This window comes from Erythrolamprus reginae, chromosome 2 (genome assembly GCF_031021105.1).
Source record: "Erythrolamprus reginae isolate rEryReg1 chromosome 2, rEryReg1.hap1, whole genome shotgun sequence".
Taxonomy (NCBI): Eukaryota; Metazoa; Chordata; class Lepidosauria; order Squamata; family Dipsadidae; genus Erythrolamprus; species Erythrolamprus reginae.
In genome coordinates, this window is record NC_091951.1 from 324,011,164 (window position 1) to 324,037,823 (window position 26,660).

Consider the following 26,660-nt stretch of genomic DNA (forward strand, 5'->3'; position numbering starts at 1 on the left):
TTACTTTCGGGACACCCAGACATTTCAGATTCCCCTTTTAAACCTCCAACCATAGTCATCCACCGAAGTTCCAGATTTTTTGGGTATGACTATAGCCTTCAAAATTCTACCTGGCAAGTAGTTACATTATCCCCATTCTTTAATTCAGTGAGGTAGACACCCCTGAAACTGGTGTGAAACAGAACGATAAATTCCCGTTATCCAAGAATGCATCTTTCAAACAACTATTTCCAGATTTCTCTGAACCAGATGTCTCTGGGGTATATAGTGCAAAATTAAAAAATCTCTGGAATAAAAGCAAGAAAGGCAACCTAGGAAAAATTAGGTTTTTAAACTAGTGAGTTAAATGTTTCACTGAAAATGTCGTACTAAAATTAGTAATCATTAACTTGAGCAAATTAATTGTTTTGGTATCCAAAATTATCAAAACTGAACAAAGCAGGACTACAAAAAAGTGTGTGTGGGGGAAATAAAGGCTACCTTTGTTCTCTACTTGTAGGTTTCCTGCCAATTTAGCAGGAAATGGTATATTTTTTGTATTGCCTTTATATGTTGTGAGCCGCCCTGAGTCTCCGGAGAAGGACGGCATATAAGACGTCCAATCAATCAATCAATAAATTTTAATCTCATTAGTTTCAATGGCTTTGGGTTTAATCCCTAGAAACCAATGAGCTAAACTCCATTCTTTATTGTCTTTATTTCTGAGAACTCTCAACCAAGACTGGAAAAGTAAAAATAACTTACCAGTTCTTTTTTTCAGAATTATACTCTTCCTGTTCTTCTTAAAAGACGGACTGTCAAGTCCTAGGCTGGCCAGCAGACCACTTACTATTTGTTAAATTTGTTTGCCACCCATCTCAGTGCAAGGTGACTCTACATATGTTACCAATTATCCCGTCTTTTCTATCAGCCTACTTTCATCTTCTTATATATGTGAAAAAACCTCTTTCAAGTGATCTGCCTTAGATACATCCATTTATTGAGAAATTACCTGTCCCTGAAGAATCAACTGATGGAAAAATCACTGCAGTAGTAAACTACTTCAATGCATCAAATAATTGTCTGGAGATTTCAAGACCATTAAAAAGACTATGTAGCCTTCACACTAAATATACCAGTTATTAAAAAGTATGTAGAATAGTTCTTGTCCACAAAGCAATTTAGGCCTATGCAAAGTTGTTGACCTAGGAAATGGATGACTCCGTAAACTCTAAAATAAGTTTGCTTACAATAACCATCATGATAAAGCAAAGTAGACTTGAATACACATTTTTTGCCTTGTGAATGCAATGTATGTTGTGTAGGTTGCAGAATCAATAGCTGGTAAATGTTAAGAAAGTTTGTATTTTGAGTTGATATCATGTAATCCTGAAAATATTTATTAAATCAATGATTTCCAATAACACACTGCCAGAATTGAGCTAAATTCTATAAAACCCACAGCACAGGACATGATTACAAGTTTTTATTAATCATTTCTGCATTAATTTATAACAGCCTTTTACAACAAACTGTGTTACCTCACACAGAACCATTAAACTTAAATTTGCTAAATAAAGAACTCAAATGCGTGAAATCCACCTTTCCTTAACATGGGAAGGCAAGAACATCAATTGTTTTTTTAAACATATGATAATCCTAAACACATATACTTAGGAGTAAATCCCACTGAAATTATAGAAATAAATTTGGTCAGGATCCAGTCAGGTTTCTCAAAACTACTTTGTTTAGAAGATTTCGCATAGTACAACATTGTTCTATTGTCAGGGGTGGACTTAATCCCAGGACTCATCTGCTACAAGCGTATTTGATGCTGCGAATCCTCCACTGTGATTATTGTCTTTGTTACTGAAAACCTACATGAAATGGAAATCAGATAAAACAAAGAAAATGATACATTGCCAGGAAACAGTCTACCTTTATTTTCAAGATTGTATTAGAACAGGGTGGGCAATTAATTGTCCCAAGGCACCACATGAGCAAGTAAGACTGTTGTGGATGGCTGTTGTTGTCCTGCCTCCTGCTGCCCTGCTCCTGCCACTAACACTGCACCAACTCCTGCACCCCACCTCAGATGCTGCCGCCGCCCTGCCAAGCACCAGACTGGGACTGCCCGCTGGCTGCATGTGGCCTGCAGGACCTAAAATGCCAACGTCTGTATTAGAAAATATATTTCAGATCCTTGCTTTCCAACCAACTTTCAACATTTATCACAGATAGCCTCAAATACGAGGAACTATGAAGTCTCATGTCTGTATTGTGATGCTTACAATTAGCTTCCACTGATAGAGTAAAGCATTTGGTTTGTCTATAAATGCCCTAAAAATTACTATTTTCCACGAGACTTCGCAGAATCAAAAATAAGATATTCTGTATATCCTGTATTATCATTTTAACAACTACTTTAACAACCTATGTGTGAAGAACCTTAAAAATGGTTACTTCCACATACATCCAAGAGCATTATTCTTGTTCTATAATGCTTGCTTCCTTATCTATGCCTACAAATATTTCTCCATGGCCACAAATACTGTATTTCTCTACCTTAGTTAGAGAAATATTCAAGGTTCAAAGTAGGTTTTAGAGCCAGGGGGTCTTTCAAAATTACAATACTTATCCACTGTTTAGGTAAGAATCAGATATGTTTAAAAGTTACCTTTCTGGAATCAACAGCTGCAAACATATTTCTCCTTGGATAACTAAAAGCAATCCCACCTGAACCACAGGAAAGTTCTTCTAACCATGCTGGAACTTCTTGCTGAGCCTTAAAAAGGAAAATCATATTATTATGTCTGTTTAAAAACTATTTTAAAAAACTGGGAAGTGAAAGACAACTTACATCTGCAAGCACTTTTATTAGGGGCTGTGCAACAGCACTGTCTGCTTGAGGATCAAAGAAAGAAATTGCTTTGCCTATATTACCACAACGCCCAGTTCGTCCAATCCTATGAACATATTCATCAATTGTGGAAGGGAGATCAACATTTATAACATGTTGAACATTTTCTATATCCAGACCTCTTGCTGCTACAGATGTAGCAACAAGAACAGGGCATCTTCCAGTACGAAAATAATGAAGTGCTTCTTCTCTCTCCCTCTGTTCCCGGTCACTAAGAACAGAACACAAATTTTAATTTGTAAAGCAATTTTAACAGATAGATATATCAATGTGGAGGGTAAAGTTAGCCATATGTACATTAGATAAAAATTAAATAAATCTGTCATTTATATTTCTACTGCACAAGAATGGGAGAATAAGGACTGCAGACCAAAGTATCATAGTGATCCAAAATTTGTGTTTGTCTACTGCAGTGATTTTCAACCTTTTTTGAGCCGTGGCACATTTTTTACATTTACAAAATCCTGGGGCACACCACCAACCAAAATGACACAAAATGACACCCTAAGACACTCTCCTCTCTTTTTCCATCCCTGTCTCCTCCCCCCCCCCCTTGTGTCTGTGTGTGTATACACACTCTTGAACCATTTCCAAAAACAGGTGAGGGCTGGGGTTTTTTTCTCTCTTATTCTTTGGGTGCTTTTTATCATATGCTTTAAATCAAGAGTCACTTCTCTCTCTGTTTTGTTTCTCTCTCTTTCCTCTCATTCTCTGTCTCAATCATTTTCTCATTTCTCTTTTTTCCTCCTCTTTTTGCTCATTTCTCTCTCTCTCTCCCTTCCTCTCATTCTCTATCTCTCTCTCTCTCTTGCTTTCTTTCTCTCTTTTTCTCTCTTTCTTGCTTTCTCTCTCTCTCACTCTTGCTTTCTCTTTCTCTTTTCTTTCTCTCTTGCTTTCTCTCTTTCTCTCTCTCTTGCTTTCTTTCTCTCTCTTTCTCTATCATGCTTTCTTTCTCTCTCTCTTTCTCACTCTCTCTCTCTCAGCAAAAAGTTGCGAGATCGGAACCCAAGCTTCCTTCTTCGCGGCACACCTGATCATGTCTCGCGGCACACTAGTGTGCCACGGCACACTGGTTGAAAAACACTGGTCTACTGTACTTTGTTTTGGTTAGAGGTCATGCAGTCCTTTAAGAAACGACTTTACCTTTATCAATCTTATAGTTTAATTAAAGCATGGAAAGGGGATGCTAAGTTAAGCATTTCAGCAGCCCTGTGACAGTGGTTAAGATAAGGAATGTGGAATGCCTCAAGCCCTAGGGCAGTGATGGCGAACCTTTTTTCCCTCAGGTGCCAAAAGAGCATGAGCATGTGCTATTGCACAAGCGTGAGTACCCACACCCATAATTAAATGCCTGGGGAGTGCGAAAACAGCTTTCCCCACCCCCTCAAATGCCCTCTGGAGGCTGGAAATGGCCTGTTTCCCAACTTTTGCTGGGCCCAGTAGGCTCGTGTTTAGCCCTCCCCAGGCTCCAATGGCTTCCCTGGAGCTGGAGGAGCCTAAAAATGCCCTCCCCCATCCCCCTGGAGGCCCTTCGGAACCTAAAACGCCTTTCTCAGAGCATCTGTGCAAGCCCAAAATCAGCTGATCAGCACACACATTCATGTTCGATTTGAGCTAGGGCAATGGCTTGCGTGCCAGCATATATGGCTCCATGTGCCACCTGTGGCACCTGTGCCATAGGTTCACATCACTGCCCTAGGGAGTTCCCAAGAATTAGAAATGATTAAATGGAAGACAAAAAAGAATGATTTAAATATTTTGGAAATCACTTGATCATGGTTTATTTGTGGTTTAGATTAAAAGAAGGTACCACACCCTCTCTTGGTACTTAGCCTCCTTCCTTTTATTTAGAACCTAAGCACTATTAGAAATGTAAAATATGAATACAGTCGTCCCTCGATTTACGCGATCTCGATTAACGCGAAACGCTGCAACGCGGTTTTTCAAAAAATATTAATTAAAAAATACGTTCGCGTTTTTTTTGCTATACCACGGTTTTTCCCGCCCGATGACGTCATGCTGATTGCTGATTGGCCAAAATCTCAACCAATCGTTGCAAACGCAAAAAAAAGCTTTGCAACTGAACTTTTGGAACTTGTTCAGACTTGTTGCAAGATGCCTCCTAAACGTTGTGCTCGGAGTGCTGGCGGCGACGCTAAAAAGACCAGGAGGATACTCACAATTAAAGAGAAAATTGACATTTTGGACATGCTGAAAGGGGGACGCTCTTATGCAGATGTTGGTCGGCAGTATGGGATCAACGAATCGAGTGTGCGAACCATTCGTGACGACGAGAAAAAGATAAGGCAAAGTTCCCTGATGGCCTTCAACAAGGCTGCAAAAAGAATGGTGACGCCTAGAAACAAACGGCTCATGAAGATGGAAGCTGCTTTGTCCCTGTGGGTACAAGACTGCCGCAAAAAGAGCATTGCTTTGGATACCAACACTATCAGAACCAAAGCACAACAATTGTACAACCGTCTTGAAGACACAGAAGAAGGCGATGCAGATGAGGGAAACGCAGGTAAGGGCTGGGGTTTTTTATTCTGTCATTAGATACTGTATTTAAGTGTTTTTTAAGGAAGGAGCAGGGAAGGAGGGAGGGAAGGAGGGAAGGAGGGAGGGAGAGAAGAGAGGGAGGGAGGGAGGGAGAGGAGAAGGAAGGAGGGAAGGAGGGAGGGAGAGAAGAGACGGAGGGAGGGAGAGAAGAGAAGGAAGGAGGGAAGGAGGGAGGGAGAGAAGAGAAGGAAGGAGGGAGGGAGGGAGAGAAGAGAAGGAAGGAGGGAAGGAGGGAGGGAGAGAAGAGAAGGAAGGAGGGAGGGAGAGAAGAGAAGGAAGGAGGGAAGGAGGGAGGGAGAGAAGAGAAGGAAGGAGGGAGGGAGGGAGAGAAGAGAGGGAAGGAGGGAGGGAGAGAAGAGAAGGAAGGAGGGAGGGAGGGAGAGAAGAGAAGGAAGGAGGGAAGGAGGGAGGGAGAGAAGAGAAGGAAGGAGGGAGGGAGGGAGAGAAGAGAAGGAAGGAGGGAAGGAGGGAGGGAGGGAGAGAAGAGAGGGAAGGAGGAAGGGAGAGAAGAGAAGGAAGGAGGGAAGGAGGGAGGGAGAGAAGAGAGGGAAGGAAGGAAGGAGGGAAGGAGGTGGGCATTTACTCTTTATGCTTTCATTCAAGTCACTTCTCTCTCCCTTTCCTGTCATTCTGCAGCCTCAGCCTCAGCCTCAGCCCCAGCCACATTCACAGCAAGCAAAGGGTGGTTTGAGAAATTTCAACGGCGCTATGGCCTGAAGAGTGTGTCATTGCACGGAGAAGCTGCCTCAGCAGATACAGGTGCAGCAGAAAACTTTGTCCAGCGCACGTTTAAAGAGCTAATTGCAGAAGGGGGCTACCTTCCAGAACAGGTGTTCAACATGGACGAAACAGGCCTGTTCTGGAAGAGGATGCCTTCAAGGACTTTCTTGATGCAAGATGAAGCCAAAGCCCCTGGCTTTAAGGCCATGAAAGATCGAGTGACTTTGATCATGTGTGGGAATGCAGCAGGCTTTTTGCTGAAGCCAGGGCTAATTTATAAGTCACAAAATCCAAGAGCCCTCAAGAACAGAAATAAGAATGCATTGCCAGTGTACTGGATGCATAATGCTAAAGCATGGATTACAAAACCCCTCACGCGGGACTGGTTTCATCAGTGCTTCATCCCACAGGTGAAGGATTATTTGGCTGGCAAAGGACTGGATTTCAAAGTGCTTCTCCTAATGGACAATGCTGGCGGCCATGATCACCTGGACCATGAACATGATGGGGTGCAAGTTGAATTCTTGCCACCAAACACCACATCGCTTATCCAGCCGATGGATCAAGGTATTATCCGTGCATTTAAGGCACTGTACACGCGCAATTCTCTTGGAAGCATCGTGGAAGCAATGGATGCTGATGACAACTTCACATTGAAGGCCTACTGGCGTCAGTACACAATTGCATCTTGTCTGAAGAACATTCAGAATGCCTTGACAGATATGAAGACACAGACAATGAATGCCTGCTGGAGGAAATTGTGGCCAGAAGTGGTGCATGATTACAAGGGATTTGCTCCCGAAGAAATCCAAGATGCTGCAGTCCAGAACTCTGTGAAGCTGGCACAGGCACTGGGTGGAGAAGGCTTCGTTGACATGACAGCAGAGGAAGTCAATGGTTTGCTTGATGAGCATGGCCTACCGCTGACAGACAAAGATCTGGAGGAGCTGACCAGGTCAGCGAGTGAAGAAGAGGAGGAAGCGGAAGCTGAACAAGCTGAGGAAGAAGAAGATGTTGGCCTAACGCTTGAGCGGCTTGCAGAACTGAACAGAGCCACTTCAAATGTACAACGCATGGTGGAACTTTGGGATCCCAACATGACTCGCTCTATACAGTTTAACGCCTCCCTTGACAACATCTTTGCACCATACAGATCCATGTTAGCCCAGAAAAAGAAACGGCGCCAACAACTGCCCATGACCATGTTTGTCACAAAAACCAAGAGGTCTGTCACACCATCACCTGCAGCGTCCATTGTAGAAATGGTGATAGAAGAAGATCCCTAGTTACTGTATCCCAGTTATGCTAACCCCCACCCCACCCCAAAAAATGTAAATAAATATGTTATTGTTCATAACTTAAGAGTCTTATTCAATGTGTACAGTAGGTAATGGTAATTAAGGGGATGGGAAATGGTAATTTATGGGTTAAAAGTGTTGGGACTGAGTGGCACACAGTCTGTACAGAAGAATGAATGAATGAATGACTGAGTGAATGAATGAAATTCAAACACAGGTGAGGGCTGGGGGGTTTTATTCTGTCATTACACAGTACAGTAACAGTACAGTTACAGTTTAAGTGCTTTTTGAGAAAGGAGAGAGAGAAGGGAGGGAGGGAGAGGAGGGAGGGAGAGAAGAGAAGGAGGGAAGGAGGGAGGGAGAGAAGGGAGGGAGAGAAGAGAAGGAGGGAAGGAGGGAGGGAGAGAAGGGAGGGAGGGAAGGAGGGAAGGAGGGAGGGAGAGAAGGGAGGGAGAGAAGAGAAGGAGGGAAGGAGGGAGGGAGAGAAGGGAGGGAGGGAAGGAGGGAAGGAGAGAAGGAGGGAAGGAGGGAGGGAGAGAAGGGAGGGAGAGAAGGAGGGAAGGAGGGAGGGAGAGAAGGGAGGGAGGGAAGGAGGGAGGGAGAGAAGGGAGGGAGGGAAGGAGGGAGAGAAGGAGGGAAGGAAGGAGGGAAGGAGGGAGGGAGGGAGAGAAGAGAAGGAGGGAGGGAGGTTTGCCATTGCCGCCAGCGCTGGCCCTGCCCCAAAGAAAGCCGGTGACAGGAAGGAGAGAAGGGAAGGAGGGAGGTTTGCCATTGCCGCCAGCGCTGGCCCTGCCCCAAAGAAAGCCGGTGACAGGAAGGAGAGAAGGGAAGGAGGGAGGTTTGCCATTGCCGCCAGCGCTGGCCCTGCCCCAAAGAAAGCCGGTGACAGGAAGGAGAGAAGGGAAGGAGGGAGGTTTGCCATTGCCGCCAGCGCTGCCCCTGCCCCAAAGAAAGCCGGTGACAGGAAGGAGAGAAGGGAAGGAGGGAGGTTTGCCATTGCCGCCAGCGCTGGCCCTGCCCCAAGAAAGCCGGTGAGCGGGGCGAATCGGGCGGGCGGGGGGTAGCGGCAAGGAGCCCGGAAAAATCACCATTGCATTGCCAGCCTCCGAATTTGCGTCGCTCCACCTTCTGCGCATGTGCGGCCAGGGCGCGCATGCGCAGAAGGTTTTTTACTTCCGCATCCAGTATTACGCGGAAATCGGTTAGCGCGGGAGGTCTTGGAACGTAACCCCCGCGCTAACCGAGGGATCACTGTAACTGCAACCAGATACTCTGGAAATATCCCCACCTCTCCCCAGAAAAGGGCAATATCGTATTTTTATGGCTAGTGAAACACAATCACCAATTTAACCTCTGAAAGCAGAATTGTCACACTGGCAGCCAATTTGGAAGTTATCCATGACCACCAATTTCTTCTCAAAGTTTAATTTTAAATGTTACAAAAATGTTGCCTACCCACAATTTACTCACCCATGAATACTTGTGGTTGATATGTTTTCTTGGCAAAGTAAAGTCGCAAAAAAATCTGCTTTTTTCTTTGTTTCCACAAATACCATAGTTCGTTCATTGCCTATAAATAAAGCGGACAGTAATATTTTACTCTCCTTCAAAAATGTAAACATAAGTACTCCAGATATTTACATATCATACTTCCCTTCAACTTCACTCCCAAAAACTTCATTTCAGTGAAGGTAGTTGTTATGAGACATTTATAGTGAGCCTTAATAAAATGGGATTTCCCTATGGTTCTGCTACAATTAACAACTATGAATGACTTTTTAAAATACCTGCAACTTCCTTTAGCTCAGAAAACGTATTTCTTTAAAAAAAACTGATGGATCATCCCTAGAACTGTTGGTCAGGGGAAGAAAAAGAACATTGTAGAGAATCCATACTCCAATATTTATATTACTGAACAATACTATGCTACACTACACATTTGGCAGCCGTATATCAATTTAACAATGAGTACAATTTAAAAAGTACATTTCAATTACGAGGCTTCAATTACCTATTTCATTAAGAATTTCAACAAGTTTGTCTTTCTTGTCATACTGCTTCACTTGAAGTATGGTTTGCTGAACATCACTGCATGCTCCTCCCACTTGCCCAACAACAACAAATAAGTAGTCTGTCTTCAAAAATTCTCCAGCGAGCCTTTAAACAATTAAATAAAATTAAGTTTTCTTTATTTATGGCATGCAAATATCAGAGAGATCTACAAGACTACAAAGTAGTCTTGACAGCCTAATTGCTTGTTGGTTGGTTTTGCAGCTGCACACTTATTCATGATGTTCCACAAGGGAAACCCAATATGTACCATCTGACTAATAGCATTCCGGTTAATAACATATTCCGGCCCTCTTTTGCTGATCTCACTTCATGTCCGAACAGGTCCAGCATCAATTTTTCTTGCGCAGCTAGCCATTCCCATTAAAGCAGTACCTATTTATCTACTCACAATAATGCTTTCAGCTGCTGGGTGGGCAGGGCAAGAGCTGGAGGCAAGGGATGGGAGCTCACCCCATCCTGCAATGCTACCAGGGCTATAAGTGCCAGTGTCGACTATTTCTGGTTGGCAGATCCAGTGTCCTTCAGCTGCTGTGCCATCGTGCCTCCATAAAATAAAATTATTTTGAGGTAGGGCATCCAGAGCGATAAGGGTCGATAATTTGGGAAATAAAGTATTAATAACATTTTTACACAGGTGGTCCTCAACCACAATCGAACAAAAAAAAATTGTTGTTAAACAAGACAATTGTTGAGTTTGCCCCATTTTACAACCTTTCTTATCACAGTTAAGTTAAATCACTGCAGTTGTCAAGTTAGTAACAAGGTTGCTAAGTGAATATGGCTTCCCCATTGAGTTTCCTTATCAGGTCAAAAAGGTGATCACATGACCCTGGGACATGTAACCATAATAGCAGTAGCAATAGATATACCACTTCACAGGCTTTACAGCTCTCTCTAAGCTATTTACAGTCAGCATATTGCCCCCAACAATCTGGGTCATTTTAGTAACCTCGGAAGAATGGAAGCTTGAGTCAACCTTGAGTGGTGAGAAGTCAACCGCTGAACTGCTAACAGCTAGCAGTCAGCAGAAGTAGCCTGCAGTATTAAATTCTAATCACTGGGCCGCTACAATTCTTAATTAAAAAATATGCCAGTTGCCAAGCATTCAAATTTTGATCATTGTAACCATGGGGATGCTGCAATAGTTGTAATGTAGAAAATGGCAATAGTACTATAAAAATAGCACTTAAGACAGATATCATTCCATAGTGCTTTTACAGCACTCTCTAGCAGTTTACTAAAATTTATAATGTGTTTCAGCATATTGCCCCCAAAATCCTGGTTGTGGACAGAATTAGCTTGCAATACTGCATTCTAACCACTGTACTACCTTGGCTCCTAAAATCTAAAAAGGCGCTTTTTAAAATGTCATTGTAACTTCAGTCATTAAATGAATGATTGTAAGTTGAGAACTACTTGTAGTTAGTAAAATGAGTCTAAAAATAAATGGACCAGTAGCCACTTCTTTAAATATATACTATTTAAATTTGTACAGTTATTGTCCAAATATGACTTGCAAAAATAACAGGTACCATTCCAAACAATTTAACTCAGAAGCTACTTTCCATGAACAGTCAATTCCTCCAAGATTAAATAAAGTAGACACAAAAACCTTAGCAATCGAGATTCAAAATTTTAGCAAGGTAGCATGTGTATTTATGATGTCACTCTGAATAAATTATCTGAAATTTACACTTTGTAAACTGTATTTTTAAAATGAATTGCTAATACAGTAGTCCCTCACCTATCGCTGGTGTTACGTTCCAGACCTGGCCGCGATAGGTGAAATCCGCGATGGGGAATTTATCGACTGATAGTACTTATTTAAGTATTTATATTGTAATTGTTTGGTAAGTTTTCATTGTTTTAAGTGTTTATAAACCCTTCCCACACAGTATTTATTTTAGATACAGTATTTAAATAAAGTATTTACAATTTTAGATTTTTATTTTTTTTAAAAAAAACCTGCCGATTGAGTTCGGCGGGCTGTTTAAATCTGCCGATCGACTTCCTCAGAAACCCGCGATGAAGTGAAGCCGCAGTAGGTGAAGCGCGATATAGCGAGGGACTACTGTACATACCTTTGGATTTCATCAGGGAAAGTGGCACTAAACATTAATGTTTGGCGATTCTCTTTTGTGGGCATTCCTGGAGATAAAATTAATTTCTTTATATCAGGGCCAAATCCCATATCCAGCATACGATCAGCTTCATCTAACACCAAATATTTCAATTTGCTGAGCCCAATCTTTTAGAAAAAAACAGATATACAAGAAAAAATTGGAAAAAAAATGCACAATTGTACTTTTACATCATAGCTATACAAACTCAAATTAGTTCTCAAATTTATATTGGATACCTTACATCTATCCCTATATCCTGCTTTAAATAAAAATATACTCTAATTTTGCACAAATAATTAATTATTAACACCTGCAATGTAACTTCCATACCACAGCAATACTGAACAGTTAAAAATCCTAAGATTTTTAATTAATATTGTTTCTTCATTGCTTATTTGACCCCTATGACAATCATTAAGTGTTATACCTCATGATTCTTGACAAATGTATCTTTTTCTTTTATGTACATTGAGAGCTTATGCCCAAAGCAAATTCCTTGTGTATGCAATCACACTTGGCCAATAAAGAATTCTATTCTATTCTATTCTATTTAGACCAACCATTTAGGTGTAGAGAAAACTTTGCTGATGGTTTTTGAGACAGTGATTTATATTTCTTAAAAATGAAAGTATTTACTAATTGTTTATTTTATTCATAATTCATATGCTGCTTTCCCCTTCCTTCATATAGATATCACTCAATGGTTCTTAATTCCCTTTAATTTTACTTGTCCAACATTCCAGATAGGTATCAAACCTCTTTAAGTGTTTAAGTTGAATGAACTTGCATAGGATTGGCAAACACAATAAAGATTCTGGAGAGTCAGAATCTCTAGATAATTCTCTATGAATAATTATGTTACCGAGCTTGAAAAGATAGCAAAGCACTACTTTTTAACAGTCAGAACCTGTTCTCACCCTTTTAGACTTAACATGATCTGTATTTTATCACTGGCCTGATCACATATGAAGTACCTTTTTATGAATCAATTTGGAATGTGTTAACTCATTTCCATAAGCTTCTCAGTAAAAACTTGTTTTATATTGTATTTAACCCTTGCGATAAAAACAGTGTTATGTCTGAAATTTGACCAGTCATAAATGTTCATTCATAAATTCATGGTGACCCAAAGATCTTACCTTTTGTCTGCCTATGATATCCAAAAGTCTTCCTGGGGTAGCACATAATATATTACAGCCTAGCTGTATCTGATGAATTGTATGGCTCATTTGTATACCTCCATAAATCACAACAGGTCTTATACAAGTTCTAGTTAATGAGAAAATATATAATTAAAATATAGTTAAAAACAGTGAACACATCTCACTGTATTACTATTAATAACAATGCCTTAAATCTCTTTGATATGGTACAATAACAGATCTAATACTATATTACTTTTGGTTTGTTTGAAATGTTTAAACCACAACATTTGAAAGTCCAAATTAAAAATTAAGCAGTGGACTTAACACCACCATTATTATCATTTTAAGATATAATATAGGAGTATAATTATGTAAGAATTATATATTAATTGCCTTTTACTAGACAGATTCACTTGTGCATTTCTCTTGTCCAGTTTGCAGTATTATAAACTTGTGAATACGTATTTCTTTATCATGATTCCTAAGCAGCTACAGTTATGGCTTCAGCTTTTTCTATTACATATAACAGTAATGGCTAACCTTTTTGTCATGTACCAAAAATGTTTGCCCACGTACGGCGGTACCCATAATGCAATGTGCCCCTACGCATGCACGCATGATTGGATTGGATTGGATTTGTATGCCGCCCCTCTCCGTAGACTCGGGGCGGCTAACAACAGTAGTAAAACAGCATATAACAATCCAATATTAAAACAGTTAAAAACCCTTATTGTAAAACCAAACATACATACAGACATACCATGCATAAAATTGTAAAGTCCTAGGGGAAAAGAGTATCTCAATTCCCCCATGCCTGGCAGCAGAGGTGGGTATTAAGAAGCTTACGAAAGGCAAGGAGGGTGGGAGCAGTTGACGGGACCTGGAGAAGACCCACTCTGTGGGACATAACTGGTCGCTGGGATTCGTGCAGCAGAAGGCGGTCCCTGAGATAGTCTGGTCCGGTGCCATGAAGGGCACCGGACCACTCCCCCACTCCCCCATGCATGTGCCCCACCCATGCAAAAAAAAAAACCCCTCCACATGCAGAGAACTCTTCCAAGTGCATAAGCAGGGAGCTGGCCAATGCAGGGAGATTTCCCTTCCCCATGTCTAAAGTGAAAAAAGTGGGGTGAGTTTTTCAAGCATTTTCTGTGAGCTGCGACCTCCCCTACCCCTTTCTTTCCCCTCCCCCATCAAACAATCTGGAGGGAGAACACAAAGAATGCCCACAACTTGAAACCCAAGCAATGGAGAAGAACAAAGAGCAGCTCTAAGCATGGACACAAAGCCAAGGTTTTTGAAGGCTTTCCCATGGGATTCCTGTCGCAGGAGAAAGAAGTGGAACCAAAGCAACCAACTCAGGCTCCGCCTCCCTTTTTGTGTATCCCCTGTGCATGCGCCTACCCGCACCCCGTTTTGGGCCAGGAAAGCCTCCTGCACCAAACTATTCTAGTTCTAACCAGTCGCTCCCCTGTGCCCACTGTCAGGAAAGGTCCTGAAGCGCACTACCCAGGATCTATGTTGGAGGCAGTTGGCACCAGCAAAGTGCCACTGCCTCTTTGCAGCACCGCTGCAAAGTGCCACTGCCTCTTTGCTGAACTTCTGGTTTCTGGCATTGCCGCATATGTGAAGGTCATCGTGTGTGCATACATGCCAGTGACCAGAAGACTAGCTGGCTGGGGCACATAAAGGCGCCGGAAACCCAGAAGATGAATGGGCAACACTACGTGTGTAAGATGACATGGCTCTGCGTGCCACTTTCGCCAAGTGTGCCATATGTTCGCCATCACGGACATATAACAATCAAAAGTTGATTATTTGCACATGAATCAACAACTTTGGTAACTTTCAGAAAGATGGAACATCACTTAACCAAAACAAATCGCATCCCATAGTATCAAACTGTGACAGCTTCCCAATGTTCACAACTATTGTAACACCTTAAAAACAAAATTTAGAAACATACTGAGTAAATATGTATATAGACTTCCATAATTTATTCTTTAGTGGGACCACTCTGCCGTTATTTAGCTTGCCCAAAAACTTACCCATATGAAAATTTTCTTGATTCTAGAAAGATTTGATTTATCAGTTCTCTAGTTGGTGCTACAATTATACATTCTGGTTCTTGTTCCACTTTAAAGTGACTGGCAGTCACTCCGTCTCGCATCATGTGAGCTAAAATTGGTATAAGGAAAGCTGCCTAAAAGGAAATATATTACAATTTAGAAATGCTGCACTTCCAGTACATGACAAAGTTAAATAAAAGTGAATTTTTGTAATCCAATATTAGATGTTCATTAATTTTTTTAAAAGTACACTAAAAGATAAAGATCCATCATACCCTAGTTTTTTTAATGTTAAAGAACTATGATTTAGTTATAAATCTCATTACCATGTAAAGGGATTCCCAAAAGGTACTCCTAGGAGAATTGTTTAAGAAGAAAGATGGTCCAATCATTTGGGGCACTACTAAAAACTAATTTAAACATTAGGAAATTTATATTAGAGTACTAAAGAAATAAATCAGATATCTCAAGAATATTCTTATTTTTTAATTTAAAATGCTTCAATTTAATTAAAGTTTAGTTATTCAATCATAAGAAACTTGGATTACTACTATACCAATTTCAATTTTACAGTTTTCATGAGTGAAAATATATCACAAATGAAAACTGCAGCTAATTTGAGAATGAAATATTCATACAAAGGACCAAGTCACGGATTTGAAAACTTTAAATGTTGAAATAAAAAAAAGATAAAATAGTAATAAATCCACCCCAAACCTCAACAGAATCTTGTATTATGTTCTTACTGTTTTTCCAGATCCTGTTTGTGCACACGCCATTAAGTCACGTCCTGCCAGCACAATAGGAATACTATATTTCTGCACAGGAGTAAGTTTAAAATATCCAACTTTAGCTATGTTCTTCATTAAGGTTTCACACAGACCAGCTTCTTCAAAATTCTAAAAAATGGAATAAACAGAAAACTAGATTAACAAAGCTAAAAGTTTAATTTTAAAACACTAGCACATTGCAATTTCAATATGTTTTATGGGTTATATCAGATCATTGACTATATTTTCTATTTTGTACTGTACATCCTTGTACTGTACATCCTGTACTGCCTCCCAGGAAGGCAGGTGGGCTTCTGTAGTAGGGGCCGTGGTGGTGCACTGTTTAAGAATGCAGTATTGCAGGCTAATTCAGCTCATTGCCAAGAGTGACCCTGACCGGCTCAAGCTTGATTCAACTTTCCACAATCTTTCCAAGGTGAATAAAATGAAAAGTCAGATTATTGGGGACAATATGCTGACTCTGTAAACATAGAAACATAGAAGACTGACGGCAGAAAAAGACCTCATGATCTAGTCTGCCCTTATACTATTTTTTGTATTTTATCTTAGGATGGATCTATGTTTATCCCAGGCATGTTTAAATTCAGTTACTGTGGATTTACCAACCACGTCTGTTGGAAGTTTGTTCCAAGGATCTACTACTCTTTCAATAAAATATTTTCTTATGTTGCTTTTGATCTTTCCAACTAACTTCAGATTGTGTCCCCTTGTTCTTGTGTTCACTTTCCTATTAAAAACACTTCCCTCCTGAACCTTATTTAACCCTTTGACATATTTAAATGTTTCGATCATGTCCCCCCTTTTCCTTCTGGCTTCCAGACTATACAGATTGAGTTCATTAAGTCTTTCCTGATAGGTTTTATGCTTAAGATCTTCCACCATTCTTGTAGATGTAGTAAACATCTTGTAGAGAGCTCTAAAGCACTATGAAGCAGTATATAAGTTTAAGTGCTATTGCCGTTGCTACACTACACAATTTGGCATAGAGAAAGGGAGGGAAGACACTGTGAAAATCAGCAAGGAAGACGATTAAGTTGCTGAAGAAAAGGAGGAACAACATTGAGAAGATTTAGGCTAGGCAGATGGATCATGCACCACTAGAACCTGGAAGTAATCAATGGGATAAAAAAGATGGAGGCTGCAAAAATTTGGTTTTGGTTTTTAAACATTTTTTTTCCTACCTCATGCACAACCTTAACCCTCCCCTCAGGTTACTTGTAATAAATTACTTTGTTTTGTTCACCAATTAATTACAAAGCTTATTGATAAAATTGTGAAACTCTGATGAACAATGCTTTTATCACTTAAAATAACTACTATCATTTTATTCAGCTCTTCATTTTTATCAAAAATTTCCACTAACCAATATTGCTGGTGGAGGATCAAGCCCTGAAACTTCCACAAGAATATTATCGTATTTATCAAAATTTATTCCTGTCTGGTAATGTGCAAAGATGCTATTTTCATCATCTGGTGGTGGTGGTGGTACATATGTCACCTTTGGAGCTGCAAATACAAGAAAGTTATTCTGATTCTCAAAATGTTCTATATGCGAATCGAAATTTTATCTGCTTTTATTCTTTCTGATAGAACTTATCAGCATTACCACTTCTCCTGCATTACCATCTGATTTCCATATTCCTTTACCGATGAAATAAAAATGATTTGGAGGGGAAAAAATAGGACATAGAAGGAAGTTTACATGTTTGTTTTCAAAGCATACTTACTTTTTCCTAGAATTGCTTCTTCACTCCCTTCTTTGTAATCCCCTGTTAAAAGAATTGTTGTTACATATAGCAAAACTGAATTTTGAAGTTATAGAGGAACTGTACGGATCATTCTCAAATTAAGAATTTTAAATGAAACCAGAAAATGAATTTTCAGGAATAATACATACACATACTCAGAAATATCATGCAAGTTCTAGAGTTAATTCTATATTTCAGAAAATCAAGGAATAAACTAAATTCACAAGTATTCTTTATACAAGGAGTATCTTTATCATCCAAACTGTTGCTTTCCAGATAACAAAGGTCATATCTGCTGAAAATAACAAAAAATAATAGAAGCATGTAAGAGGGCAACAGGTAGTGCATAAACTATTTATTTTTACCTTTGGCTTCAAATTCTCTGCTAGTTTCAAATTCCTCTGGAAAAAAAAGCATATGTTTCAATAACATTGTGATTATGACTGTGATAAACAAATTGCAATCCTCTTTAGTTTACAACGTTCATCTACATTGAGATATTTTTGTACTTTAATTTTTTTTGGCAAACTTTGCAAATGCATGGTCAAGAATAAACAGTAGTTGTAGAACATCTGCATTATAACAGATTTCTTTCCAAATTCACAAAAAGTTGAACTTAGCTGTGATCTCTCCTCTGTTCCACCATTTTTAAATATATCAATTGCCAATGATTGTATTCAGATGAAGTCAGAAAAAAACCCCAAACAGAACAAAATTTCACATGAATTTTTACCTGATGGAATACCAAAGCCTCTTCTTTTAAACCCTAAACTGACAGAATTTTGTCTTCCATCTTGTTTCACATTTTCATCATCTGCTATAATATAATCAAAGATTTGTTCAATCTTACATGCTAGATTTTTCATGGAAACGATGTTTTAATATATTTAAACTAAAATAATATTACAACAATTCTCAAGCTATTAAGCACCAAAAATCCAGACCAACATTTTTCTACAATTTTTAGCACATAGTAAATTTTTCTTAGGCACAATACTAATTACCTTTCATTTTTAGAAATTTCTGGTTCAGGCAATGTTTAAATTATTTAACTATAATACTTACTTGTAAATTGCCCAAATCTTCCCCTATCACTTCTGAATGATCCTCTCCCAGGTCTACGGAGAACACTAGTATCATCATTCGTTCTTTGAAAACCTAATTTGGGGGAAATAATTTTCTTCAGGAAAACTAAATAAAAATGGTGGTAACCAAATCAGGTTTAATTTGTAAACCAGAATTTGTAAACTATGCTTCGTGGGCTGGTTAATGAGTAAAAGCATTATTCAAAACTATGTAACTGGGTAACCCAGCAATACAGCAATCATGTGCTAATCCGCCTCTATCTAATATAGTGGGAATTAGTGGGAAAGGACTATCTGAAGCAGTTTCAAACATTTAATAAAGTATAATAAAATATTATAAAAATATAATGAACTTCTTTTCTCCCCAACATGCAAAAAAGGTACTAGAGTCAACATGCTAAATGGGTATTAGAGTCAAAACGTAGGTGCTTCTTAAAAGAAAAAGCAAGACAAAATTATAATAATTATAATAAAGTGCAATTAACTTATTTATTTATTGGACTTCTGTGCCGCCCCTCTCCGAGAACTTTCATCATTACAGATTATCTAATTATCTAAGCAATGGTGACACAGTGGTTATAATGCAGCATTGCAAGCTAACTCTGCTCTGCCTACAACCAAGAGTTGAATTCTGGCCAGCTCAAAATTGACTCATCCTTCCATTCTTCTGAAGTTGGTAAAATGAGAAGATAAATTGTTGTGGGCAAGTGTCAGAAAGACACTTGTTTCCAGGCATGTCTGCATGGATGACAAGGAATGGAGCAGCCTGTTCTCCTGCCCCACATAAGTTCTGAAGCTCCAAACAACTGGTTAAGTGAAGAATCAGTGACAAGTATTGAGGAGGAAGGTATGGGACCCAGTGGGATAAAAAAGCATGCCCTAGGCCTATAAGGATCCAAGAGGTGGGAAGTAGAACACAGGGGTCCATTAGGGTGTGGGGGAAGTCCAGAGCAGATTGGCTTGGGTCTACACTGCCTTCCTCACCCGAAGCATCCTATTCTCCACTTTACATAGGGGAGAGCAGGGATAAGAGTCATTGAGGCAATCAAGTGGCCACATTACTTAACAGTCACAAGGTGCGATCATAGTGGGCAGGCTCCATTATGGTTGAAATCAAAGACCACCTCTAATAAAGAGAAAATATTTTTGTTAGCTAACATGTTTTTAAAAATAATATCCTTAGGCTGCTAAATATCCTTACGCTGCTAAAGCAGCAATAGCACTTAAGACTTATACTGCTTTACAGCCCTCTCTGAGCGGTTCAGTCAGCATATTGCCCCCAACAATTTGGGTCCTTATTTTACCCATCTTGGAAGGATGGAAGGCTGAGTCAACCTTGAGCCTGGTCTGGTGAGATTTGAACTGTCAAACTACAGTCAGCAGAAATAGCCTGCAGTAACCACTAAGCACTGCGCCACCATGGCTTATAAAATAGCTTTAACCTGACTATGCCTGCCTATGATAATGATCATAGATTATTGTGAATTCAATTTTAATTTTACTATTTTAGCTGTGATAAAGTCAATATTAGATGCAGGGTTTTTAGTAACATTCAAATTTTAATTTTTTATTCAGCCAGAGAGAGTTAAGGTTAGCTGATTGGAAATTATTACTTGATACAGATTTGCAATCTTACCTCTTACAAAACCTGAAGATTTTCTTTCTTCAAACCCATTTCCTAATATAGTTATACAAAATTAATATAGTTGACAATGATATTCATTCTTTTTTCAAACTATATAAAAATGAAATAACCACAGGAAACAAGATTTCCAAATCCATATTGCTTATCCTTTTTCTTGACTTCTTAATTTCTGTAGATTATTTATTTAGGTCATAATTATTTTCTGAGTAGATGATGTATTTATGTGGCCATATTTTCTAGAGTTGAAAACCTGAATATTTTCTATAAAATACATTATTTTTCACAAACACCAAAACCATCTAAATTAAAATGGAAATAAAGGAAGTTCTTTTAGATGGAACAGAAGTAATTAATTATATAATAAAGTCTGAGCATAAAACATTTCATGCAGAAACATCTGATTTTATGAGTTTAATGACTAAAATGAGATATGTGTTCACAAGCAGAACCACATTATAAAGAGAGTGATATGGTTCTTCCATGCAAGAGGGGGATAGAAGCAAAGGAAGGCAAGGCTGATGGTTCTCTGGAAATGGCCTGCAGGGACATTAGCAACAGTGGAAGAGAGGCAGAAGAGGGAGGACAAGTGAGCCAATGGGTCTGTGCTATCACTGGAGCTGAGGGGAGACAAGGAAGGGAAGATGCTGAGAAAAGGGATGGTCAGCACATAGAAAAAGCAGAGGAGTGGCACACACCAGCCTAGCGCTGCTCACCCCATAAGATCTTCCAAGATCCCTGCAGATTTGTTTAGGTCGAACTGTGGACAATCTGAAACAGTTCACCAAACTCAATGGAATGGAATGTTTGAAACAATTTGAAACAGTATTTTCAGTTTCATCCAACATGTAAACACAAATGCAAAAATAAGTTTCATTTATGATTTACACTAAATATTATCAGAAGTACTCAAACTTTAAGAAATCAGCTCCTTTTTTCCCTTCTCTAAAATATTTTTTATGTACAGATTAAAAGAATATTTATAACACTTATATGGCCACCCATCTCACAAAAAGTGATTTTGGGGAAGGGAGGGGAGGGGAGAGGGAAGGAGGAAAGAAAAAACAACCCAAAATAATCATATTGAAGTGTTTTTTTTAAAGCACAAATACATAGATTAGCAAAGGAGCGGCCTTACTAAAAAAATCATTAAAACACATTAAACATTAAAAATTATCAATAATCTTTTCCTTAAATGACAAATAAAAGTTTTACATTATAGTATACCTCTGTTTCCAAAAAGTCTTCCACTTCCAAATCCACCTGTTTGTTTCTCTTCACCATTGCTGTTTTCTCTGACACCTAATAAAAAGAATAACAATCAAATAATAAAAAAATATTTTAAGTAGTTAAGTACATTTCTAATCAGTTTTTTCACACATGTAAATCATTTACAAGTTAGGTCCACAAGGCTGGCATGGTGGTCGGGGGGCTGCTGTTAGGACAGCAGGGGCCTGCTGATGTGAAGCCTGGCGGCGGTAACGCATTAAAAAAGCCACAGCCACAGCCAAGCGATGAGTGCGGGGCCACGAGCCCCCTCCGGGCCCCACAGAGGGGCAGATTGGTGCAGCGTTGGTGCCCACACGCGCCACACGCCCTCCAGCCAGGTTCACTCCAGCCAACAGCGCTCCCCCGCCCCCTCAGAGCTGGAGCGATTGAGGGCACTGGCCGTCAGGTTACTGCATTTAAAAAAAATCTGCGGTGCACTGAAGCCGCAAAAGGTGAACTGCGAAGTGACGAGGGATCACTGTAGTTAGTTGCTGCACTGATTACATTGACTTTTTCTATTTTCCTATCTGATGCAGCCGTCAATATACATTATAAGACCCATTTGGAACTCTAAAATTAAGATAGATTCTGCAATTACTTTCTGTATATAAATTGCATATATCATTGCTTTTAAAGTATATTTACATGCACAGTCATCTTCTCCATTTATTACTAAGTGTCTGTAAGTTGAATAAGCTGGTTAGCTAATGTTGCTGTGATACACCTTTTCTGCTGATTATTTTGCTTATTCTGTTTGAATTTCAAACTATTTTGAGATTAATTTTAAGTAAATTATCAATTCAGTAATATGAACAAATCAGAAACTCTATTTAGCTACACATTTTCTCACACGTTATCTGTCCTCTTGATTATAAATTACAGGACCATGTCTGAATGCTCCATATGTCCTCTAACAACCTTAGAGGCAGCTCCAACAAATCTCTAGACCAGTGATGGCGAACCTATGGCACGGGTGCCACAGGTGGCATGCGGAGCCAAATCTGCTGGCACACAAGTTGTTGCCCTAAATCAGCTCCAACATGCATGTTTGTGCCAGCCAGCTAATTTTTGGCTCGCACAGAGGCTCTGGGAGGGCGTTTCTGGCTTCCAGAGAGCCTCCAGGGGGGTGAGGGAGGGTCCCCCCCCCGTTTCAGGGAAACCTTTGGAGCCTGGGGAGGGGAAATCATGAGCCTACTGGGCCCACCAGAAGTTGGGAAACAGGCCATTTTCAGCCTCCGGGGAACAGGGGAAGCTATTTTTGCCCTCGCCAGGCATTGAGTTATGGGTATGGGCACTCACGAATGCACAATAGTGCACAACCACGCTCTTTCGACACCTGAGGGAAAAAAGGTTCGCCATCACTGCTCTAGACATTGCAATTGTGATAAAAGAAAGTTCAATTTTGTAATTGTACTTCATACTAATCAGAATTGCCACTAAGTCATTACAATCATACACAATCCCCAACGTACACTTGAAGACTAAATGTATCTTATAGTCCATAAAACATTACGCATCTTGGACATATATTATTTCCTAACTCATCAGATGAATTTTCTTTCAACCAAAATGATCTCATTTTAAAACTGAAAACAAACAGCACCATACTGACCAGTAATTTAAATATCACACCCCTCCCAACTATCTTGAGCTGTGTACAGTTGTAATTTTGAGACCACCTTGTCACAAAAGGACTATCATGGCCATTAGAGATAAGGGCTTGCAAGTATTAAAAGTTCATTATTTGCAACCATCTTGTCCCCCCCCCCAAAAAAAACATTCTTATTATATTCTTTAGCACATACCTGACTGTTTTATACTCTGAGTGAAATTGCACAAGGTTTCATTTGTTCTCATGGATATGCTGCCCTACAACATGAAGTCAAGAATCAGACCATACAGGAAGTTATATGAAGAAATTTCTAAAAAATCAGTTAGAACAGAACATATCTGTTTAAACATAATTTGGCTTTTATTATTTTGAATAACTATTTCCTTAAATACTCCAGTGTTGGAGAATGAAATTAATATTACACTTTCTCTTTCACTGTCCATCTGTGATTACTTGTAACAAATGCAGGGAATTAGAAACAGCAATTTATACAGCCATAAAAAATGTTATTTAATCATGGCTCATTCCCAAACGAATAGAACCTCTAACCAAGCAACTTGTTTCCAATCAAGGTGTACAATTACAGGGGGAGAATCAAGTGGCAAAGCGATTTAGAACACTTCAGACTACAAAAGAGTAAATATTATAATGTTTGTTTGCTAATATAACCACATGCCACCCAAAGTCAAAGTCTCAGAATTTTGGGCTGGAAGTTTCCAGAACTTTTTAAAAACAGGTTTTGGAGTTTTGGCATGCTGCCTATAGTAACACCACCGCGTTTTGAAGTTGTGAAAGAGTGGGTTAATTATGCCATTAACATTAGGTGCCAGCATCTATAAGGAAACTTATAGTAGGGAAACTTATAGTAGGGAAACTTATAGTAGGGAACCAGCATTCGAACTTATTCCTCCAATTGTCCCGTAATTCTTCTACTGGGGTCCAAATTTCAACGAACCTCCCGTTTCGTTGCTAAAAGCTAGTCTTGAGAAAGACAGCGCTCATGTATCTGACTCAAATATTGGGGGAAAACGGAGCACGCTTCCAAACTTCCACAGACACCCACCGGCTTCTGGAAGCTGGGGTGGAAAACCGGCAAGGCCCGGCTTCCCTCTCTACTACCATCTTCTGTGAACTCCGCATCCCAGTTCTCGTCCCCCATGGCGGCGGTCGGCTAACTTCCACGCCTTCCTGCCAAGAGAGAAAAACAGCCGAAGCGTCAAACCGAGGAGAGGCAAAACGCGGCCCCTTAATATGGCCGAAGGGAGGGGAGACCTTCCACCAATTCGGAGACGCCGCTTTGCCTTTTTTTTTTTTTAACAGAAGGCCCCCCTTTTTTTTCCTGCTGCCTCCTCTCCCGCCAAAAAAAAAAATCACCCAGGCAACCTGCCTGCCGCTTGACTCTCCCTTCTGAGGCCCACCCCGGCAACAAGAGACCCGCTCAAAGGCGGCAGGGCTGTAGCGCCTTCGCTCTTGTTGGTTCTCGTTGGGAAGGTAGAAAGGGGGAAAAAATGCTTCGAACCCCACCTTAACGGCGCGCGAGCCTTAAGGCGACGTAGCGCTTCGTCGACACGTGCTCCAGACGTTGCTAACTAGCCGTCTCCTCCGCCGCCGCCGCCGCGCCCTCTTGGTTGCCTCAGCGCAGGCCCCTCGGAGAATTAGTGGCGGGCCTTAAGTAGGGCCTCAAGCCTGGCCTTCGTGCTTTTCGCAGCCCCCGTGGGCGGGGGGGAGTTTGAGCGGCGTATTAGTTTTTGCTTTCCCTCAGAGCAATGCCCGTCGAGCATTTTTTTCCCCCAAGAGCCTCGTCGGGGTGTGTAAGGGAGGCATGCCCGTCGAGTGGCCTTAGGGATTTCTTTTGCTTACGGGTTTGAATGCTTAACGGAGATGTTTATTCCTAATTATATCATTATTATACCATGATAATTATTATTATTAATGAATATCATTAGTCATTCATTCTATAATTTATTAATGTAATGAGGGCTACGGGATTCTCTAACTCATGGTTGTTGTTTTAAACTGGTGCTCCGTGTAACAAACAATCCCTGCAACTAAGTTTGTTGCAATTGTGTACCAAAAAAAATTGGAGTCACATGATTGAATTAATTATTTAAAGGTTTTTAAGTAGGTTAACTGGGATTGACACCAAACTGGATTGGTGTTTGTAGGGCAATGGCTTCTAGGAAAACATAATTGGAAAAAAATTCTTTGTAGTAAGAGTGGGCATAAAAGTGTTGAGTCTATTGAGAAGGGTGGCATGGAAATCTAATGAATAAATAAATAATATAAAATAAAATAGAAGATGTGCTTTGCTATGAATCCAAAAGTGCTCCATGTAACAATCCCTGTAACTAAGTTTGTTTCTTTGTACCAAAAAAATTGGACTCATGATTAAATTAATTATTTAAAGGTTAAGTAGGTTAACTGGATTGGTGTTTGTAGGGCAATGGCTTCTATGAAATCACAATTGGAAAAATCTTTGTAGTAAGAGTGGACATAAATAGAAGAGGTGCTTTGCTGTGAATCCAAAAGTATTCCATGTAACAAACAATCCCTGCAACTAAGTTCGTTTCATTTTGTACCAAAAAAATGGAATCATGATTAAATTAATTATGTAAAGGTTAAGTAGATAAACTGGATTGACACTGGATTGGTGCTGGTAGGGCAATGACTTCTATGAAATCATAATTGGAAAAATCTTTGTAAATAACAGTGGGCATAAAAGTCTGTTGAGAAGGGCGGCATAGAAATCTAATAAATAAATAAATTAAATAAAATAGAAGACATGCTTTGCTATGAATCCAAAAGTGCTCCATGTAACAAACCCTGCAACTAAGTTTGTTTCAATTTTGTACCAAAAAATTGGAGTCATATGATTAATTGTTTAAAAGTTAAGTAGGTTAACTGGATTGAACTAAACTGGATTGGTGTTTGTAGGGCAATGGCTTTGATGAAATCAAAATTGGGGGGGGGGAAATCTTTGTAGTAAGAATGGGCATAAAATAGAAGAGGTGCTTTGCTATGAATCCAAAACAAGCCACTTGTTTGGAAGACCTGTTAAAATCCAAAATGTTCTAAAGAGTTGACTATTTAGGGCAAGATTGCTATGCCTCTTCATGAGTGCCAACTTGCCCACCAATTTTTCCACTGCTGTGTTTTCCCTATATCCTCATAGCCAAGCCTGTGTTTTCTCTACATCTTCATAATTTCATAGACTGAATTCTGGTTTCAGTCTTAATGTAATGGCTTGCTTGCTTTCCCCTTTCCCCATCTCTCTTTAGGGGAATGGGAGAGATCAACCAGGTGGATGTATTGTATTGCACTTAAAACAACATTGTTATCTGAGGGACGGGTTGCAGGAGACAGAAAGTGGGAAGACTATCTCAATGGCCTTAGGGGTTTTTTCCCTGTTTTCTATGAAACATCTTTGCTTAGAAGATGTGTTCCTTTTCTTCACCTTTAGTCCCATGTCTAGCCACATGTTTTGGTTCCATATCTGAACTAAATACACATCTAGATATGGGTCACTTATGTGCAGAAGTGGGGAAGAAAGTTTCGACAGTCTCCAGTTTTATCTGTGTAGCTTGTCTATACAAAGGTAGATTACTGCACATATTTGTTCCCACTCTG

The 26,660-nt window shown here is 39.8% G+C and overlaps 2 protein-coding genes across 4 annotated transcripts; one reads left to right on the top strand and one right to left on the bottom strand.

Moving 5' to 3' along the window:
- Positions 1-1,450: 1,450 nt before the first annotated feature.
- DDX4 (DEAD-box helicase 4) lies at positions 1,451-24,805 on the bottom strand. Of its 3 annotated transcripts, none has more exons than XM_070743333.1 (19): positions 24,558-24,730; positions 24,097-24,221; positions 23,227-23,290; positions 21,380-21,454; positions 20,147-20,188; positions 18,491-18,583; positions 18,159-18,242; positions 17,791-17,826; positions 17,405-17,446; positions 17,041-17,183; positions 15,633-15,785; positions 14,866-15,020; positions 12,812-12,941; positions 11,631-11,797; positions 9,488-9,633; positions 8,947-9,046; positions 2,840-3,110; positions 2,657-2,764; positions 1,451-1,856 (listed from the first exon to the last, which is right to left on the bottom strand). In XM_070743333.1, the coding sequence occupies exons 2-19, from the start codon at positions 24,190-24,192 to the stop codon at positions 1,776-1,778; spliced, it is 1,986 nt and encodes a 661-aa protein (XP_070599434.1). In that variant the 5' UTR covers positions 24,193-24,221; positions 24,558-24,730; the 3' UTR covers positions 1,451-1,775. The 3 variants fall into 3 exon arrangements, with proteins under 3 accessions (XP_070599434.1, XP_070599435.1, XP_070599436.1); XM_070743334.1 differs by lacking the exon at positions 24,558-24,730 and adding an exon at positions 24,417-24,507 and having other exon boundaries at positions 24,097-24,217; XM_070743335.1 differs by lacking the exon at positions 18,159-18,242 and having other exon boundaries at positions 24,558-24,805.
- LOC139159021 (tigger transposable element-derived protein 1-like) lies at positions 5,275-7,535 on the top strand. The gene is made up of 2 exons (XM_070736372.1): positions 5,275-5,423; positions 6,095-7,535. Exons 1-2 carry the CDS (start codon positions 5,279-5,281, stop codon positions 7,462-7,464), a joined length of 1,515 nt encoding a protein of 504 aa, XP_070592473.1. The 5' UTR covers positions 5,275-5,278; the 3' UTR covers positions 7,465-7,535.
- Positions 24,806-26,660: the final 1,855 nt, after the last annotated feature.